Genomic DNA, 21809 nt, shown 5'->3' with positions numbered 1-21809 from the left:
CAAATGTACATTCACATTCACATTTATGTGTTTATTTGTACGAGTACTCAACAAGTGGAATTTTCAATAAACTAGAGAGGAGAATTGAGAAAGAGAGAAGAGAGATTAAGAGGGAATGAAGAGTGTGAATGAGCACAAGCAGTATGTTGGCGAAAATAGAGGTGAACGCCTGGGTGAACCGATGAGTGTGATATTATCGCAAATAAAAAAACAACAACACAATACGAGATATGTATTTACACATGTAAGGCTTTTGGTGATCATAGAACGCCCAACCCGCCCAATTGCTCATTCAGTAAGAGCAGAGCAGCACAACAGTGCGATCACCCGGTAACGACATGTTGAATACGTGGTGAATGAACGGGATTGGAAATGCGTTGAACGATTCGGGAAAATTGTGTAAAGTGAACATCGATAGCGGGTGAAGTGAAGATCTTTTGTTTACTTATTTATTTTTTACCTGCAAAGCGCGAATTCAGTGACCGGGAAGAACAATTCAGCGTGCGATTTATTGAAAGAAATGGAATATATAAATGTTATTAAACAATAATAAAAATAATAAAATGTGAAAAACTAAAGTGAAAGTTAAAGGAAAAATTTAGAAATAATTATAATACAAGGAGAAGAAATTGAAATCAAAATTAATAATATTTAAAAGTTTTACTTGCTAATTACAGTTTCACTCCAAACATTGCAAAATTCCACTTCCTTAGCCTACTTACTTTCTCTTCGTGAATCGAAATGCTACATATGTACGTAGATGCGAAAATTAATCATTCAAGAACGAGAATTAGACAAAATGAATAAGTACACAAGAGTAAAGCCGTAGCCATAATAGGTTTAATAGAATAGAATATAGAAACACATAAATACATACGTATTGACGTACGTGGCGTAACGGACGTTAATGTTCAATTAAGAAAACATTTTGAATCATTTTTTTAATTCATTGTAATTCTATCTAACGGTATTTAAAGGGAGTTTTATAAAATCCAATATATGTGTATATAAATATATTGTTTGTCTACTAGAAACGTGGCCCGCAAAATTTAATCCTAGAGATCTGTTATAAAAAATGTAAATGGTGCCCAGTAGACGAATCTTTTCGCAATACGCGTTGTGCAATTTGTTAATTTAGGGAGACATTTAGAAAGCGTACGTTGTTTTTACAAAATGGGTCCTGCGTATGAACAACGATTTGAGGCAGTTTTCCTATATGCACACCCTAAAAGTCAGGTGCATTTGCAGCAAAACACTTGCAGAAGTCGCAGACGCCAAGTGAAGCCAAGTCCTTCTCCACCTGATCTTTCCAACGTAGAAGAAGCATTCGTCTTCCTATGCTACCACTAGCGGGTATCGCATCGAATGCTTTCAGAGCCGGAGCGCTTGTATCCAGCCAACGAAGCCGCTGGATCTTTACTCGCTGCGCTATGTCTATATATATATATATATGTATATATATAAATATATATATACTAGTTAACCCTTTTTGGGTATTTGGCCGAGCACCTTCTCCGATTTGTGGTGTGCGTCTTGATGTTGCTCAAAACTGTATGTCCCAGTTTTAAGCCGACTTCAAACGACAGATGGTTTTTTTATAAGGAGATTTTTAATGACAAAAATACACTTACATATTTGCCATTGCCTCCCGCTGGGACGACCGCTGTCATAAAAACAAAATTTCATGCCTGCAGCGGGTTTCGAACCCGAGCACTACCGAATTGCAGTCATGCACCAACCAATTGGGCTACGATGGCACAATTTCCTATTTGGTGACGGGGAATTCAATAGTTAAAAGTAAAATTATGAAACGACTATCAACCCGACTACATTTTTAATGATTTTCTCTTAAAGAACACACTCGTTTAAAAAACTGCGCATATGTGCATTCATACATATGAATTTTGTGAGTTTTTTATAAATAAATTCAGTTTTCAAAAAACAATTTTCCAAAAAATCATCTCAGATGATGTAAGGGCGCCAAAATTTATCAGATATTGGCAATAAACGGTAGGTACCAATCGACGCGTTTGGACCCCAATATTAGTATTCCCAAAACGGAGCGTAATTCTTTTAAGCCGCTTAAAAGTTATTAACAATTCCGTAAAATTGGTTTTTTGTATCGCTAATTAGTCATTCAATAACGCACTACATTGTCGTATATTAAAAACAAACTCAGAAACATTTTAAAATAATTCCAAACTTCCGAAGTTCATTGAAAATGAGTCCTAAAATGTTTCAAATTTAACGATTTTCCGTCACTTCAACTGATTTCTTAAACTCTTTATAGTGCTCGCGTAGAAGAAAAGTAACTAGAGTTCATTTATAACAAAAAAAAATCTATGACATACATAACAAGTGTGCCGGATGAGAATTGCTTTTTTTACTTTCTTTCTTACTTTTGTTCTAATGCCAATCATTATGAAAAAAGATTATATGTACAGTAAGGTCCTAAAACAATTTAAAAACATAAAGGAAGGTGTTTTATCAACTCAATAGTCCTAAGCCTTCTTCCTGATTTCTAATACTTTTTTAACGAATTGCTCAGAAGACTTTATTGATCTCGATCGTTTCTCTATAAATCGGATCGCTTTATAACGGCAGTCACAAAACCGTCTAATATGATCACATCACAACTAGGATTTAGTGTTCGATGGCAGATGACTCCGAATTGACTTATGGAAGGGTATTAGTGGAAGGGGTGCGAGATCTTAATGAGGAGTATACCGTGCGTTGCGGTTTTTCTGTTTGGAGTTTTACTAGAAGTGTACGCGCCAATTATATATTTATTTTTTTTATAACTAAAAAGTCGTTATTTTTTGTATATAAAAAAATGTGTATATCATTTTAAAGAAGTAAGCAAAAAAACATGGAACTCTTTACATGAAAATGTACGCACATCGACTATTAAATAAAATTAGTCACCACAGTCATTATAAACAAAGAGTAGTTGTGAGAGTTAACTCCGTTGCGGTAGAACTGTCTGGCACTTAACAGAGCTGCTCACCGTAAAGAAGTTTTTAGTGTAAATAGGTTACAAAAATAAATTTATATTTCACCTCATAATAGACTCACTGGAGTATTTTCTTTTCATTTCCCTGTTGATTGATGCATATAGTGATATCTCTTAGTTATCACTTAATATGTCCCAACGCGCTATAAAAATAATTGATAAATAAAAAACAATTTTTACCAAAGAAAATTATAAAATATGTGTAATAAAAGTAGTGACGTTATAAAAAAACAATAATAAACAAATGAACTCTAATATTCTGTGAAATTCTACAGCATCGCCAATTTTTTTCAGTGTCACAAATTAACCGAGTATTATTTTCCGCACAAAGAGCACACAAATTATTGCTGAAATTGGCGAAGAAATGCAAATTGAATACAATTTTTTTACACTCTATCACCTCAAATGCGCAAAGCAATTGAAAATTAACCAGTGTCATAACGTAGCAACTACAAACACAATCAGCAATAAAGGCAATTGTATATTTTTTTACTTAACTCACACGCGACAATCAGCGTTGCATGCATAACAACACAAATAGCAACAGCAAAAACTCACACGCTCAGTCCAGTGGCCTTAGTGAAAAAAATATATACATATATATAAATATAGCAGAATATAGTCCCATACAATAAACTTTTTTCTACGTAAATATATTTCAACTATGTCAAAATATCAGCTACTTCTTGAACAGGCTGCCGCCGGTGGCGAAAATGCAGACGAAACAACAAAAGACAGTAATGCGTCAACAACAACAAACATAAACGTCCATGCAGCCGCTGAGAATCTACAAAAAACACTGCTCTTCACTGATAGCAGCAATGATTCCAGCAGCAGCAGCAGCGGCAGTGGTGTCAATGGCAACAATCGTGTGACAACGATGCGTAACAGCCGCAATGCTCTTGTAAGCACCAACACCAACAACAGCAGCAGTAGCAACAATAGTCTGAATATTAGCAGCAGTGCGAGTGGCAGTTGGGAATACAGTCCCTTCGACAGTCTCTCTACAAATAACATAAATGAGCCACGAGCAGCACCCATGCGAGCAACAGCAACAGAAACGAATTTGGTTGCTACGGCATCGAAATCGTCGTCAACGTCACTATTGTTGGATGCCTTTGAAGCTGATGATACAACCATGGAAGTGCCACTGCTAGGCGAGAATAACAATGCAAGTGTAGTTCATACATTCATACGTTCACAAAAACTATATTATATATATATATATTTATTTACATGCACACAATGCAGCATTACACAATTGAAATAATTGTAGTTACAATGCCCTGGCATTAACACTAATACCGGAAAATATCCGGCATGGCTGCGCTAAGGCAAATTTCATATACGAAAATGTAGTGACCAACACAATTAGGTGGTTCACAAGTTGTCGCAAGTGTCGTATTGTCTTATGTTGTAAAGTTGCTAAGATGACTCAAAACCACAAACAATCATTCTTAACTATGTGAAAATTCATAATATGACTTATGCGGTCCAAAATATATTTTTAACCATTTGAAGTTTACGACCTATGTACAACAATACAATACAGGTATTTACGAACCAGCGTACATACACACAGACAGCATTTTATAACGTTACCATTATTTGTAAAACTTTGATGATTGTCAGAAGTAATTGATAAATTTAACTAACGTAAAAACACTACTCCATCGATATGTTGTAATTTAAAAATTAATTCAATGATTTTTAACATATTTGGGATTATAAACACGCCTCTTAAAAATGTTCGTGAGAGGTTAGCTTCCAAATACAAGAAATCCAGTGCGTATCGGAGTATTTTTTGCATAACTAATAGCGCGAAATAAAACAGTGTTCGCAATAAAAGCAGCGCAAAAAATTCCAAAGTTATGGCTTTTCATAAAAATACTGCAGCTAATACTACAGCAAAAACCGTACAATTTATAGTTACAAACTTTCTACAAAGTATTGAAAAATTAAAAATTAATTGCATGAAAAATTTTGAGAATGTAATTTCATAGCCCAATGAGTTTTGCTGCAAGTTCGAATTGGCTCAAAAATGGTGTTAAATTGTGCCTAGTTTTTTTTTTTTTTTTTTTTTTGAAGTGAAAACTTCTTTAGAATCGTTGGGAGTGATTTGAGAAAAAGTGAAACGAAAAAAGCGACACTCTTGGCTACGAAGCGTTATATTATATGTTGATATAAACGTAGCGACGAACTAAATAACTTTTAGGCCAGCGCCGACAGCATGGCGCGGTAGCCGAGCGACTAGCAATGTGAGCTTCCGATCCAAAATCCTTGGTTCGAATCACAAGAAAAAATTTTTTTTTATACAGTTATTTTATTTTATTTTATGATATGTTTATGAGGAGCTTTTTTCATGGCAGAAATATACTCGGTGTTTTGCCATTTCCTGCTGAGGGGTGAGCGCTATTAGAAAAATAGTTTTCCTTAATTTCCGAGATTCGAACTGACGTTCTCTCTGTGAATTCTGAATAGTAGTCACGCACCAACCCATTCGGCTACGGCGTTTGTTTAATTTTACTGATGCAAAAATGAGGAAAAATATTTGAATAAAGTTTACTTACTGTTTACACATTTTCCAAAGGTGACGGAGAACCAAAAAAAAAAGTCGATTTTCAAACAAATACGAGTACATATGTGTAATTGTGTTAGAGTTTCGGTCACGCCCCAGCAAAACCTGCGTGCATATGTGTTTGTAACATTCAAAAAAATGTAATTGTGTTAGAGTTTCGGTCACGCAGGTTTTGCTGGGGACGCTCATAATAGCAACCGCGTGTGTATTTTTATATTCGTAAATATTTTCATTTTTAAATATTTACCGCAATTATGCCGAAAAATAATGCAGAAAAGTGTCGTGAATATCGACAGAAAAAAAAATCAATAAATAGCATCACGGAATTAATTCACGAAAATTTAATAAAGTATACACCAGAAGTATCGCGGATACTTAGAAAAGATTACGATAAAGTTCCAATGATTTTAAGTGGCGATTTTAACGTAAATTTTGCATTGGACACAGCGGTTCCTTCAATTGACTTTCTCAATACAACATTCAATTTAAAAATGTGTAACAATCGCACTGAATCGACAACACGATCAAAAACAAAAATTGACGCGGTATTTCAAAGATATGTTGACAACATCGAAACCAAAGCATTTGTATCATATTTTAGCTATCATAAGCCACTCGTATCATTTGTTGAAATTGAAAACATTGAGGATGAATAATAATAAAATGAAGAAAATAAAATATGAACTTTATAGCAATAATATAATGAACCTATGATTATCCCGCCCCTAATGCTGCTTTCGTCTCATTCTCTCTCAGTTTGTTTTACGGAAGGTTTCACTTCTATCGCGTCTAACCGTTAGACTGGTAATTTTTTTTTTTTTTTTTGCCAGGCGGTCTTGTTCACTTTCTCCACAAAAAAATTCGTTCTACTCGCACTCATATTGAAGAAAATGTGTAACACCAGAAATCTAATAGAAACAGCAAATCAGAAATCAGCGCGAATTTTGAATCACTTTAAGGGGGGAGCCTGGTTTATGGGGTCTAAAAATTGCATCTCTTTGCGATTTTTTTTTATAAGGAAAAAATTACTTTAATACTGCAAAGTTTTTTCTATCTTTTAATGAACATTTAAAAATGCTGAAACGCTGGAATTTCCAACTGGCGTACAAGATACAGCTCGTAATTATTATCTAAAGCAAAAAATTCAAATGGATTTCTAATTATCATGATTTTTTATTCTAGATGAACTAAGAAAACTGAGAGAAATTCGAAAATTTCAAATTTCTGGAGGTTTTAAAGAAAAAAATGCCTTTCTATAAAAAAAAGGTATAAAAATCTTGAAAATTTTTTTTTTATCTATTTTGTTAGTTCAAATAGAAGAGAATTTAATACTGAAGGGAACAAGCTATGACTCATTTCAAAAGGTTCATTAGTTTTTTTTTATTCATGTACGCCAATTCAAAGAAATTATAAAAATGAAAATTCGAGAAAAGAAGATAAAGTTTGTACTATAGCTGTCCGGTCACAGCGTAACAACCTAACGCTCGCCTACCTTTGGCTTTGTATCTACGGAAATATTGAGAATTAGGCTCTGTTATATTACTTTGTGTGAATATTCTGAAATATATAGGGGGGTGGAGGTGCTTTTTTCAATAGTTAAAAAAAAAAAAATGTAAATTATGTTCAAAACCTTTATTTATCATTTGAAAGGACATTCTTTGACATTTACTTTTTGAATATGACTTCATTCAAATGTTGGCCGCAACTACGCTTAAGGTGGTCCATTCTGAAGGTCCAATTTTCAATCACTCGTTCGAGCATTTCGTGAATAACACGCGTAATGTTGGCTTCCAGAGCTTCAATCGTAGCTGGTTTATCAGCCGTTGTTTTCTCTGGGTGTAAAGGTAGCTCTTGAACCTGTTCTGGTTACTCTTCATCCCAAATACGGCAATTTTGCTTATTGGCGTAACCATTGAGCCAGAAATGCGCCTCATCGCTGAACAAAATTTTGCTCGAAAACAGCGTATCTTCTTCAAACGCTGATTTTCATAATACAGTTGAACAATTTGTAGACGTTGTTGCGGTGTGAGTCTTTCCATGATGAAATGCCAAACGCTGTTCAACAAATCCACGATGACAGTTTGCCACAACTCGCGCGCGATCTGTAAAAAAACGCAAATGAAAAAAACTCCTCTTAATTGATCACCCTATATTAGGAATCGCTTAAAACGAAAAAAAGGAAATTGATTTGTTTGACCTTATAAACCAGGCTTCCTCTTAAATTGGTACTTCATTATAACTGCATATAAACTGCATCCTCTAAAATTTTCTAAAAATCCAGACTAAAAATACTTAAACTATGATGAAAAATGTTTGTTAAATTTGAAATGCGAAAAAACTGAAATCGTGCAAATATTTGGCTTTTCTGGCCACCACTAACGAGACATGTGGCTTTGTTAGACTCAGAAATTTCATGATAAACAACGGACGGTTCGAGGGTAAAACATTGCGGAACCAGGCAATCTTGAGTGGCGTCCAGCGCGCGCTAAGCAGCTTCGAAGACCGCAACTAACCAAAGGAACCGCCTCTTCCTATTTGCACGGATATAACACCTCAACTGTGCCTTCTCATCCATTCAATTTTCTAAAATGTTCTATCTGCCCCTTTCCCATCTCCACGTGACAGCGAAATATGCTGATATGTCTAAAGAGAAAGTTAGCTTTCTCTGACTAATTTTGAGCATAACCTTGATTTGACTTGGTAGAAATACCAAAGAGACCAAAATAATTTAATCGCGCTTAACGGGCGTTAAACTAGTAACGATAGATCAATAGATAACCAATTGTTTAATAGGAAACGCTGCTGTATTGTGCAGATTTTAATTTGCAGATTTAATTTTTTCTATTATACCTGTCATTTAATTTTTCTTATCCTTATACAGGTTCAGTATGTTTCCAAATGTCTTCTTACGATCAATCGTCTCTTGAGAGAATGTGGTTGAAGAAGAATCCATCCACTCTAAGTAAGTGTGCATGAGTCAGCCTTAGCGAGATGAACACGAAGTTTCAAAAAATTCTGGAGTGTTTATAACATAAAAATTTACTGTCCATTCCTTTTAATCTCTGCGAATACATTATTTAGCATTGAAGCTTTAGAGTAGGGTCCTCGGTTGAGCCCAACTGATGTGAATGAGGGCAGCTCTTTGCATTCTCTACAACTGTTTAGCCAACATTCTCTTCTCCAGTTTTTATAATAGGTTAGATTCATAAAGCCCATAAATTACTTTACGCTACAGGCGCCATTTGTTACAATGACCTTGCCGCAGGAATATAAAGCGACCTTTGCCTTTGCTGTCTTTTTCGCAATCGTGCGTATCCAATATTAATAATTGAACTACAAGAATATCGAATATACTACTTTCCAGAGGATAAAAATAGAACGAGCTTTCTCTTGCGAGCATAAAAAGTAAATTTGCAAATAATGATGATTACCAAGTTTAGGTGAATCTGCGTAAGCTGCTACAGAGTGTTCAAAAACTTTCCCTTAGCAATAATTTCCACATCACAGACGGCACTTTGCTCAAGTTCTTCCAAGAGGTATTTAACGCAATGACCCAGAATAATGAGAGAACAACCCCTTTATGGAGTGCTCCAAACCATCTGTCAAGGGTGAAATGCGCCGCTCTTCTCCACGACCATTTTGCCGTCGTGAGTTTTGCATTTAGGCTTGATTAGACTTATTTCGACACCCATTTTAAGCAGTGACTTAATTGTTGCCTCTGATAGAACGTTGTTGCAGGCCTCCTCGACAAAGAAAGAAAGCACTCATGGCAAAGCATTTTGGCACTTTACATCTTTGATCGAATGAGTAGACGGACTTCACCGAACTGCTTTCATAGTGCAGGTTGGGTTAGAAGAGTCCAAGAGAATACTGCTTTTTTGTGCAGCTCAATTAACTCTTCAAGAGCATTGAGCAGAAAGAAAGGGTCTATTTTGACTAAAAATCTATTGGGACTGCACGAGAACTCTTCCAAACCTTGCGGGAGGCTCTCATCGCTCTGACCAGGGTCTAAAAATGTTGGCATTCTGCCTAAGCTTTTCACGTTGCTAAAGGCAGGCAATTAAAAAGCGATTTTTTTCTTTTCTGTAGTTGAGCGAATAACCTCGGATCAAACTACAAAATATTATTCCTATTCGCCATTTCCCCGCTCGCTATCCCTATGATCGATTAACTTCACGAAAAATTTGCATGCGAAAGCAACATCGAGTAAGATTCGCCGCTAGCGAGTATTGCTATAGCTCATTAGGCCGCACTGCCTTACCAGCATTTGTAATTTAAGGCAATTGTATTCCCACGTTGCCGACATATGTATGCATGATAGAGGTATGAATCGTTTTATGCCGACTCCGAATGGCAAATAATTTTTTATGAGGAGCTTTTTCATAGTAGAAATACACTCGGAGGTTTTTATCATTCGATAAAATGGTAGACACACACTTAGCCATTCGGCTACGGCGACCATCTCGAATAAAATACTCTTGTATGTTATTATTTTTGTTTCAAAACCACAAAGATTGGTTGTTTTCGCCGTACTCTCAATCTAAGCGTCATAACGACTGGTATGAGAGTCGTTTCTACGTTACCGGAATGGTCCGGATTTATATCCGACCGAGCACCGTCACTCCAATTGCATTCCCCAACTTGCTTAAGCTTAATTTGCGCAAGCGGGAATGTTACATGGCAAGCGAGTACCCACTTCTTTGTTTTTACAAATGCGTCATTCGATTCTTAGCACTTTTGAATAAAAAAATACGTATGTGTGGCATTTTTGTTCCTTTTTTTGTTGTTGTATGAATTCAAAATATGTTCTACCGTATCCGATAATTTTAAAATATGAAAAAATCGAACTAAGAAATAGGCTAACGACGAAAAATTTCGAAATTAGTTTACATCTACAAATAATTATGAATATTAGAAAACTCAATGTGAATGCAACAGTGTGTGTTAGGCAGACTAATTAACACAAAGTAAATTTGTTAAAAGCTTTTTTACATTACCTTAACCCATAAATGGTCATAGAAAATGAGACCCAATAAAAATCTACACATCATTTTAAGTCCCAAATCTTTATTTTTTTTCTTTATTTAGTAATAGTTTTCCCAACATGCTGAAACTTAATTTTTTACTTAAAAACTTAATAATGAATTGAAAATGAATTCTGCATAAAATTTATTTTTTTTTTATTTCCCCATTAAATATATATTTTGACTTCTAAATAAGAAATTATTGACACAAATTTTGATTTTAGTTCCTTTAAACCAGTTTCGATCAATTTATCGACCAAAGTTCATGCATTCCCATGACAGTCGTTTCCACGTTACCGGAATGACCTGGAACGACTTACATATATTCGGACAAATACTGTCACTTCAACAGTGTTCCCAAACCAAGTATTTTTTCATGAGCAGATTTTTCATCGTAAAATACACAAGCTTTTTGGGCAAAATTTATGTTGCTACAACAACCTCAAAAAGTCCATGCAGCTTTATTTGAAATTTCACCTTTCAAATGTGCATAGTTTGTTTGTGTTGAGGTCTGCAAAATATTTTAAAACGTAGCAGTGAAGTGAAGCCACTTCATGAAAAGCACACACTAGGAACACTATAGACCCCAATTCTATGTTTAAAGTTTTCTGCAAAGTTGGCAAAGTTTTGAATTTCATATTTGCAGAGCTGCAAAGAATTGCGTGGTTCTTTTCACAAAACCGAATGGCAAGTTTTAAAATTAAAATTAAATGGTTATAATACCTGTACATTAGGGCGGGTCGATTTAAAAATCGCTCATTTCTCTGTGAAAATCGTATTCTAGGGATCAAAATAAGACACTTTGCCGAAGGAACCATACCTCTAAAACGAATTCTGATGTCCCCCAATTTGGGTCGAACGAAAAATCCCACTTTGACCCATTTAGAGTGCTCCAATCGAGTCTAAATGTACGACCGACCCCCACTAACTTTCGACGGCCGATCCACCCATGCCAGTGGCACATCCCCTGGAACTCCCCTGGGGGGTTCCTCATACAATCATTTCAAAATATCACCATTTTTGGCCTTTACATGAGAAAAGAAACTAAAAAGTTCGACCCAAATTGGGGGACATCAGAATTCGTTTTAGAGGTATGGTTCCTTCGGCAAAGTTTCTCATTTTGATCCCTAGAATATGATTTTCACAGAGCAATGGGCGATTTTTTTGCCTCCCCACAAATCGACCCGGCCTACTGTTCTCGTACATACTATACAAACATCTCTAAGGGTTAGCAAATTTATGTACATAAATTGACATAAGAAGCCTGCCGAATGATAACACTGTCTGCCTTTAACACACTTCATTTCATACAATTTGTAAAATCATCTACAATTTGTCATTACTTGGCACGCTGTCTACGCAGTGCCCGAAATATGCATACGTAATTCAAAATGTGATGACTGTTCGTGTAATCTTTTCACAATATGCAAATTTTTTATCTGAAAGCGAATATTGTAGCGTCAAAACTCCAACTAATCCTATAAAATAAATGTCCACACAACTTAAAACTAAGCTTTCATTAAATTTTGATTATCACCAATCAACATTTCTCTAAAGCCTCGCTTTTGCGACAATACATCAAAAATTCATAAGCAATTACGGGAGCTCAAAAGTCGAATAAAATCAACTAAACGAGCACTCCACTAACGCTTTGAAGCAAAAACTAAATTTTATATCAACAATAGCTTTGAAATTACATTTCAATAAATCAGAAGATTGCAAACAGTATTGCTCAACACCAGCACACACATCAAGCTGCAGCAGCTCATAATTAAATATTTACATATTTTATGAATAATAAACATTCTATGGAAAATTCCATTTCGAATTGATATTTGCCAACGGTAATGGCGCGTTTTTACTTTTTGAATATTTTCAAAGCATTTTAAGCGGAATTTTACGATCGCGTTTGTTTATTCCTTTTTTGTCGAACTGTATTGCCGAAATTTCGGCTGCATGCCACAAGCGGCATTTTTATTTCATTTTTTTTTCAAACATGAATTGCCCTTTGCTTTCCAAAGCAATGCACTCAATTGCAAGTGCATGTACGTATGTGTGTGTATGTGTGTGTGTGTGATATACATGAATTATGCGCAACGAAATTCCAAGTTAGAAAATAAAAACAAAAACACAGTCGCACGTACAAAAAAAACCAACAATTTGCAAATAAATGATAAATTCGCTTAAATTCCATTAAAACCAAAAACAAATATTTCGGTACCAAATCAAAATTTTCGGGCATAAATAATTGAGTGGTACACAGAGGCATTTCAGATTATAAAAAATCCCTGCTGCGAAAAGTCCAACTACTCAGCAGACATTCTAGTTCAAGAACTGATGGCATACTAGCTCGGGATTGCCTAGAACTGCGCTAGTGGCAAACTGGTCAATTAGAGCTGTATGCAAAACAAATATCTTGTGATTATGTTTGTTGTTTTTATTGTTGTTATCTTTTTAAATACCAATATTTAACAGACTTTTCGTGAATTTATTTTTATTTAGCTTGAGAATATATATGTATATAAAAACTAGTTGACCCGGCGAACTTTGTTCCGCCCTAGAGGCAATAAGAAAGCAGATTTTCGATTTTATTAAGTTAATTTTTTTATTAATCAAGTATTTCAATGAAGCTTTAATAGATTGCACTCTTCAGTTAAGCACTTTGTGATATACGACATTTTTTGTTTTATTATCAGGTGCAAGAACAAACAACGAAAATGGTTTTCCCACCCGTGAACATGCCACATATAATTGACCATGTGAGAAGCATTGATTTTCTAGATTCAGAACACAAACTTTCAAGGGCATGGCCTTGTGATTTGTTAATGGTCATGGCGAATGCAAGACTCATTATTTTTGTAGTTATTAGTGATGTTTGGGAATACTTCATTGATAAGTTCGTCTTTCGATGAGACAAAGTTACAGAAATTCTGAGGAAATGAAATCAATCCGCTCGATTCGTCGACAGGTACTCGACCATTACCGATAGTCAGTAATTGCTGTATCATTAATTAAAGCAACTCTCATGTTTGTTGTCAGCTGAAGTTTCTTCACATGGCGTTATAGATTCGATGATTTGAGATAAGCGTTTATTTCGTCAGCAGCCGTTGATCTTGGAATTACTGGCAGTGTTTGGCGGAAGTCGCCAAACACGAAAATCATTGCGCCTCTAAAACATCTCGAGTCATTGCGTATATCTTTCAATGTTCGGTTAAGTGCTTCGAATGCACGTTTATGCGCCATTGTGCATTCGTCCCAGATGATGATTTTCGATACTGATAAAACTTTGGCCATTGCTGAGTTTTTTGAAATATTACTTGTTGGTTCTTCAATTTTTTTAAGACTTAACGGCAATTTTAATGCTGAATGAGCCGTACGGCGTCCTCCTAATAATGTGGCTGCTATTCCAGAAGAAGCAACGGCAAGCGCAATATTGGATCTCGCACGAACAGTGGCTAAAATTACTGACATGAGGAATGTCTTACCAGTTCCGCCAGGGGCATCAAGGAAATATAAACCACCATTTCCATCATCAATTGCCTTAATTAATGTATCATAAACTTCTTTTTGTTGGCGATTCAACAGTGGTACATTCGTTTGAACTACTAAATCAAATTCCTGGTGATCATATTCACGTTCCCGTTCCAACTCTCGATTAAATGCGTCATTCATTTCACGATTTGGCGCTAGCATTCCTAACCTGACTAATAAACTACCGCACATAAGGTAACACATGTCTTCGATCAAAAGTAAAGCCCGATTATGTATCTCCTTATTCATCTCAAGATCCGGATTTCTGGAACTGACACGAATTTGATGTAAAATATCTTCTGACATATTATCCTTGTATTTATGCCATAGGTTAGATGGGACGATGGAAAGCATGTCGAAATGATGATAGCAAATAATGTGCATATCTGACTTGGAGATGCAGAGATAATGGCTTCAACGATTGTCGTATCCCAATGGATTCTTTCATTCTTTGGAAGAACTGCATACATACGACCAAGAGCATTAGTAGAACACACATCCACAATGTTTCGTATCCTTCTTGCATTACGGCTTTGTCGGGAAAAATTCGATCGTCGTGGTCGCGGCATTTATAATGATGATTGAAAGAGAATACAAATTGTTGTGATTATATATTTCTGACAAAATTTATATTATCAAATTTTCTACTTAACCATAGACAAAATTACGTTTAGCTGTCATTTGCGTTTTGTTATTCCATATCAGATGCGTTTTTGTTATACCACATTTTATAGTGGCTTTACGGAAATGCGTTCGAATGGTATCGGTTCAGCCGTTCTCGAGTTATAAATAGTGTAGCTAACATGACTTTCTTTTATATATATAGATATATATATAAAAAAAATATTAATATTAATATAAAAATAATTTTTGTTTAAATAAAATCATAGAGAGTGGATTAACAAAATTCCAAATAAAATATTTTATTTATTAATTTTTTTTTTACTTTTTCCATTAATCCACAATTGGTGATTTTCATGTGTCTATTATTACTTAGTAACTAGTTTAACTGATGCTGACGTACAGGCCGATAACTCTGCTTTACAAGTATATAATAATATCTTTCTCAAGAACCAGACTGCCCGATTTCCATGTAAAATCGATCGCTGAGTCCAAAAATTCAATTTTTTCTGCCTTGCAGTTTTCGAGATAACGCTAAATTCTGGTTTTGGATTAATGAAACAGAGATAGGTCTTGAAAATTTCTATTACCCGGATCTGTGGAATCCAATAACCACTCAAAACAAGTGAGATACGAAATTACGCGTTATTATATTTGATATCCTTGGTTTAAGTCGCAATTTTCATTAAAATTTAAATTTCAAGTTTTTGCAAGCAAATTATCGACTTATATTTTAGAAAATAGATAAGAAAACGATTTCCGAAATTCGTTTTACTCATTTTGCATTTTTGGACTTAGCGACCGCTTTTACATAGGATTTATGTATGGCCAGACCTTGGATTTTTTGGCTGTAACCTTTAATCGACTTCTCGTATAAAATCACTTTATTAAAATTACTAGTACTGCAACGTACCAGTACTGCAAAGAAGCCTGATGGTAAGTCAGTTCAGAAGTAGTAAGTTTGACTGCAGGGTATTGCATATTTCCATATAATCGCACATGCACTCACACACACATATACTCGTATATATGCAAATATGCATTCACTGCAAAAGCTGGACGAAAATATGCAAATTGTATTTATTTATCTATGGCATAGCCGCTTATTCGCGCGAATATTTGCAACAATTTCAAACTGTGTGTGTTTATTTATAAGCGTAAACATAGATTATTTTTGTTTTTGTAAACATTTCTCACCCATTTAACATTTGTTCTTCCACCCACAGAGTGATTACCATGACCATGGCAGCCATCAATTTACCTCCGCTTCCGGCAACACCAACACCGCCGCCGCCACCACCACCTGCCATTGCCAATTACCCGGATTTAGTGCAAATCTGCGTACGAAATCCACACAAGATGCAAAATTCAAAATTTTATTAGCAATTACGCTATGCTGCATTTTCATGGTGAGTAAATCTCTCGCAATGCAGACATATACAAGTATGTGTGAGCATACAATGTTATAGAAAGGAAAAAAACTGTAGAGAAGCGTGAACGTAACAGGCGAGCGGCACGTGTCAAAATACACCTACTTAAATATGTATACCGTTATTTGTAATTGCATGCTGGCAGTGTGCATAGCCTATGCGTAGCTAGTGTTGAGCTAGGTATGTAACCTAGCTTGCCACGTGTGTGAGCTTGTGCGTGTCACTCATCCGCATTCCCACAACCGGTCGGTCTATGGCTCGCACTTAATTAATCAAACACAGCAAACGTGTGAGAGTAGCTGCGCGCGCGCGTGAGAATCGTCGGTTCTCCCCAGTGTGGCGACATTCATCACGTGCCGCCGCTCATACCCAACATGCAGCACCAGCACTTGCAGCGAGCACGCTTAGCTGCATTTGGCGATAAATTTCGATTTCAATTATCTATTGTATTTGTGCAGATTGTTGAATTCCTTGGCGGTTATATGGCCGGAAGTTTGGCTATCATGACGGATGCAGCCCACTTGGCGTCCGATTGCATTAGTTTCGTGATTAGTTTGGTGGCAATTTGGTTGGGCAGCCGACCGCCGGATAGTCGCATGTCCTTTGGCTATAAACGGATGGGTAAGTATTGACTTAAATGTTCTTTTTTCTTTAATTTTTTCCCAACTAGTTGGAATGGAGTTCTACTAATCTGGAGTTGTTTGTTTTTTTTTTGTTTTTGCTATTTGTAATGGTGAAAGGAAAGTAAATAGTCATTACTGAATTTTCATATGTATATGAACACGAATATGCCTTTTAGGATATAAAGTATAAGTATCGAATGGTTTTTAATAGCTTAAGAACTTAAAGTGCTAATCCGAAACAGAAATATTATTGGAATGATTTTTTTTATTATAATCTGGTAGTTAATTTCATGAAATTTACTTTTTGAATATGAAATCCAGCATATGTCCATCATGGTTACGAGTTACATGGTCCACTCAATCAGTACAATTTTTGACTACTTTTTCAATAAATCATTTTTCAGAATATTTTTTTCTTAATAGTTTCAAAATCAACTTCTTTTATTATTTAGGAAAAATTGCATACACACGAGAAACTATAGACTTTACCTATTTCGTAACTCTCATTCTCAGTGCTTAATGCAGCTGCATTCTCAGTGCGGGTTTCTCATCAATGTAATTTTTTAAAAGGATTATATATAAATAAATTTAGAACCATCACAGAAATTCTAGCAAGGATTTTTCGATTGAAGTATTATCATCTTATTTTGAATTATCAAATCCTAAACCTGCTCCCACCAACTATTCTAACCAATTTAAACAAAATTACGAATGCTATACCCAAATTCAAGCACACTATCATCATACCGGCCTATATCCTTCCCATTTTATCAGAACTATTAGAAAAGTTACTTGCCAAACGCCTTAACAACGCCTTTGGACTTTCGCCCCAAACATTCAACAATCGGTCAAGTCCACAGGCTAACTAAAGTTAGATAAAATGTCTTTCGAATTAAATACGACGACCGTATTCTGACCTGAAAGAAATTAAAGCTGGTGTCTCATAGAGTAGTGTGGACAGTTACTCGGCGCATAAAATTATTATAAGTGAAACAAAATGCGTTCATTTTGGCTTCACATACAATAAACTGAGATATCTTCCACTATATATACATGGAGAGCAAGTCCCGTATCATAACACAGCCAAATACCGGGGTATGACTCTTTACACCAAATTCAGATGAAGTGCTCACGTAAAGAAGAAAAGAGAAGAACTTGTATCCGCTTTATCCACTTACAATAAAATACTTCTCTACAAGAAAATTCTAAAACCAATTTGGACGTATGGAATCCAACTATAGGGTTGCTCCAGCTTCAGTAATAAACTTCAAATCCAAAGGTTCCAGAATAAAGTCTTGCGATACTCTACTAACGCGCCCTGGTATCTACGCATCAGCGACCTAGAACGCCATCTCGGCATAGAACCAGTTGACGTCGTGATTAGAAAAAATGTACTGTATCATATGAATAGCCTATCTCATCGAGGCGTCAGCTCTCACCGACCAACACAAATAGTAAATAAAAGGTTGAAGCGCAAAAAACCGAACCACCTCATTCAGTAATCAACTCCTTGCGCAAAGCATTAAAAACCAAAGAAAATTATTTGCGTATTTATTATTAATTCGTTGCAATGTAAAAAATATAAATCTTAACATCCTCGGAATATCCTCCAATGAAACTTACAGGTATTGTAGGAGAGGAGGTGAAACCGCCAAATATGTTATGTGCTGCAGCAGTGATAGATAAGTGGAGCAAACACCTGAGTAAATATGTTTTACCAGCGGAGGAAATAAATTAGTGCAAATACTAAAATTTATTGGGAAAGTTGGGCTCAGAGAAATACTGTGAAATCGTGAAGTCGGCACAATAGATTTTTGAGGACGCAGTGCCAAATTTCCTCATAATAGATAATAATAATGAGCCCTTTGAAGCCCTTTTTAACGCATTCAAACTATTTAAGCAGCCGCTTGTAATTTTATGTTGTTATTTATTTAACGTCTGATAATAGGGCGATCACCCTTTTTGGGTGTTTGGCCGAGCTCCTCCTCCCATTTGTGGTGAGCGGCTTGATGTTCATCCTCAAATGGACGGACCTACAGTTTGAAGCCGACTCCGAAAGGCAGATATTTTTATGAGGAGCTTTTTCATGGCAAAAATACATTCGGATGTTTGCTGTTGCCTGCCGAGGAGCGACCGCTATTAGAAAAATGTTTTTCTTAATTTTGGTGTTTCACCGAGATTCGAGCATACATTCTCTATTTGAATTCCGAATGGTAGTCACGCTACAACCCATTCGGCTACGGCGGCCGAAATGGCAGGTAAATATGCAATGCGCGAAAATAGTCCGATAAAATTATGCTTACATATCGATGGTTTTCGAGAAAAGTGACATAATTCAAAAATACAAAATACTGAGGTGGGTCAGTTTTCTACATAATTGACGCGCCAATTCGATCACCTGACAAAACGACACTAACGCCATCTCTCAGAATTGCTTCAAGATTCGCTTATGACGCTTTTCCAGATAAAAATATATAAACTCTGTAGTTGATTTTTGCTTTTAACAGCAAAACTTCGAATTTGAGTTAATTTTGAGTTGTGTCGCTTTTCTCGAAAACCATCGATATGTTGTTAGTTATTGCAACATTGAAATATCAAAGATATTTAAGGATAACTTTTCCAAAGAACATTATTGTATTAAATTTTTCTTGGCAAAAATTAAAAAAAAAATTATTTATTAAAAATTAGCTGGGTATATCCTCTTTAATTTTGTGTCCTTATTATTGTAATATCATTTAGTTAATTTTTTTTTTTAAATTTATTCCTTTGAATCTTTAATGTGTTTTAAACATTGAAAACGAGGCGGGAATGGTAAACTGAGTATGCAGCATTATTATTGGGTTGGGAAATAAGTAACTACGAATCTTTTAGAAAGACGATTTTTTCATGAAGCTAAATACCTTTATTCTGTAATGTATTGCCCATTTTGATCAATGACCTTTTGCCATCTTTCAGGCAGCATCATAATCGCACGTTCATAAAACTTCTGGTTTTTATTAGCAAAAAACTGAACCAGGTACGATTTGACATCATCATCATTTTGGAATGTTTACCATTCAAGGAGTTTTGTAAAGATCGAAACAAAAAGTAATCAGATGGCGCAAGGTCAGGACTATATGGTAGATGTGGCAAAACATCCCAACCAAGCTCCAAGTGTGCCGAGTGGCCAAAGATGTATGTGGCCTTGCATTGTCATGATAGAAAACAATACTTTTTCGATTTGTCAATTCGGGCCGCTTTTCTTCAACTGCATTGTTTAATTTCGTTAGTTGTTCAATGTAAACATCAGAATTGATCATTCGGTTGGATGGTAAGAGTTCAAAGTAAAAAATTCCTACGTAATCCCACCAAACTGACAACAAAACCTTCTTTTGATGAATATCAGGTTTTGAAATTGTTTGAGTTGGTTCACCTGGCCTGTTCCTCGATCTTTTCCGCTTGATATTGTTGTAAACAAGCCATTTGCAGCTATCAATGCGTTTCTTTCCGTTCGTGAGGAACCCATGTATCGACTTTTTGAACATAATCAAGTTGTTTTAAATGATTTTCAATGCATGTACAGGGTTTGATTGAAAAGTAATGAGCCTTCCCGCGCGGAGCGTCTGCCAAGCGATCAACCGAATCGGCTGGTGGGGGAAAACGATCGCCAAAAGGTTTAATAAAACTGCTTAAAAAAAATAAGGCTCATTACTTTTCAATCAAACCCTGTCTGTGACACATAAAGCTTCTCTACAATCTCACGTGTTGTACTGTGACGATCCGAATCGATTATTGCTTTGATTAGGACGTCACCAACTTCAACTGAACCACCAGAGTGTTTTTCATCGTTGAGTGAAAAATCACCTGAACGAAATTTGGCAAACCAATTTTGACACTGCCGTTCTTTTAAGGCTTCGTCACCATAAACAGCACATAACTTTTAATGAGCTCGCGACGCGGTTTTCCCTTTGCGGAAATAAAAAAGCAAAATAGGGGGAAAATGTTCCTTTTGATTTCCATTTTTCAATGAACGCCAAACGAAAACTACGCAACCGATCAAAAAACTTTTTTTACTGATTGACAGCTGAATTGCCAACTATGAAATAACAAAATGTGCTTTACATTTATACTGCGTCTGCCAACCTACAAATTCAACTCAAGCCATCTATGAGTGAAATCCGGAATTAATTAGTTGCCAAGCCAATATATGTAATACATAACATCCACAGCTTCGAGTGCATATAACAATTTTATATACCCACAATTTTTTCTGGATAATTTTTACTGTCACATGGTTTTTTACTCAAAGCTTATTATGGTGTTTTAGTTTGTACCAAATTAAAAAATAATGTATATTTCGGTCTGCGATTCAATCTTTTTAAGTTGATCTTGTTTTTAACAGAATCATTACTTTTACATTAGAGTGGATGTGTTTGTTTTGAAAGAAATATATTTGCAAAGGATAGGCCCACGCGATGTCACAGGGTTAAAAATACTCACTTTTCGAAAAACTGAGTAACTATCACAATTTAGAAGCAGCTAGATTCGCAAAGCCTCAAACCGTGACGTCTTGCACACTTGAACTCCAAATTTCAGCACATTTACGCCACGAATATAAATATAAAATGGAATACTTTTCTTATTGGCTCACTGCAAAGTAATCACGTACGAGCTATTTAATTTATGTACTAATTTATATCTATATGTATGTATTGATATTTTTCTATAATTGCTTATTATTTTAAAGGCTTTGCTACTTCTTATTTTATGTACGTATTTTTTGCTTCCTATTTGCTAGAGGTGATGGGTGCGATTATATCGATATTAGGCATTTGGATACTAACCGCAACATTAATTATGGTGGCCGTGCAGCGACTATACTCTAATGACTTTGATTTGAATGCCAACACAATGATGGCCATATCGGGCATTGGAATTTTAATTAATATTGTGTAAGTATAACTATATTATATACACATAGAAGAGACATATATACATACTTCCATAAAA

At 35.5% G+C, this 21809-nt stretch overlaps 1 protein-coding gene across 7 annotated transcripts in view; it reads left to right on the top strand.

Annotated features, from left to right (window-relative positions):
* The first annotated feature begins 296 nt into the window (after nucleotides 1-296).
* The window catches only part of LOC129244736 (proton-coupled zinc antiporter SLC30A2), a 36040-nt gene continuing 14527 nt past the window's right edge, over nucleotides 297-21809 (top strand). Inside the window, exons 1-5 of one of the 7 annotated variants that reach the window (XM_054882544.1) lie at nucleotides 297-421; nucleotides 3529-4184; nucleotides 15994-16176; nucleotides 16656-16818; nucleotides 21598-21751. In XM_054882544.1, coding sequence (XP_054738519.1) covers nucleotides 3678-4184; nucleotides 15994-16176; nucleotides 16656-16818; nucleotides 21598-21751 — 1007 coding nt within the window. In that variant the 5' untranslated portion in view covers nucleotides 297-421; nucleotides 3529-3677. Of the gene's footprint in view, nucleotides 427-3288; nucleotides 4185-15993; nucleotides 16177-16655; nucleotides 16819-21597; nucleotides 21752-21809 lie in introns of all 7 variants that reach the window. The other 6 variants (XM_054882543.1, XM_054882541.1, XM_054882539.1 and 3 more) reach the window with 6 other exon arrangements.

The sequence above is a fragment of the Anastrepha obliqua genome, chromosome 4 (assembly GCF_027943255.1).
Source record: "Anastrepha obliqua isolate idAnaObli1 chromosome 4, idAnaObli1_1.0, whole genome shotgun sequence".
Classification (NCBI taxonomy): Eukaryota; Metazoa; Arthropoda; class Insecta; order Diptera; family Tephritidae; genus Anastrepha; species Anastrepha obliqua.
Note: the sequence above shows the minus strand (reverse complement) of the source record. Positions and strands in the feature narration are given on the sequence as shown.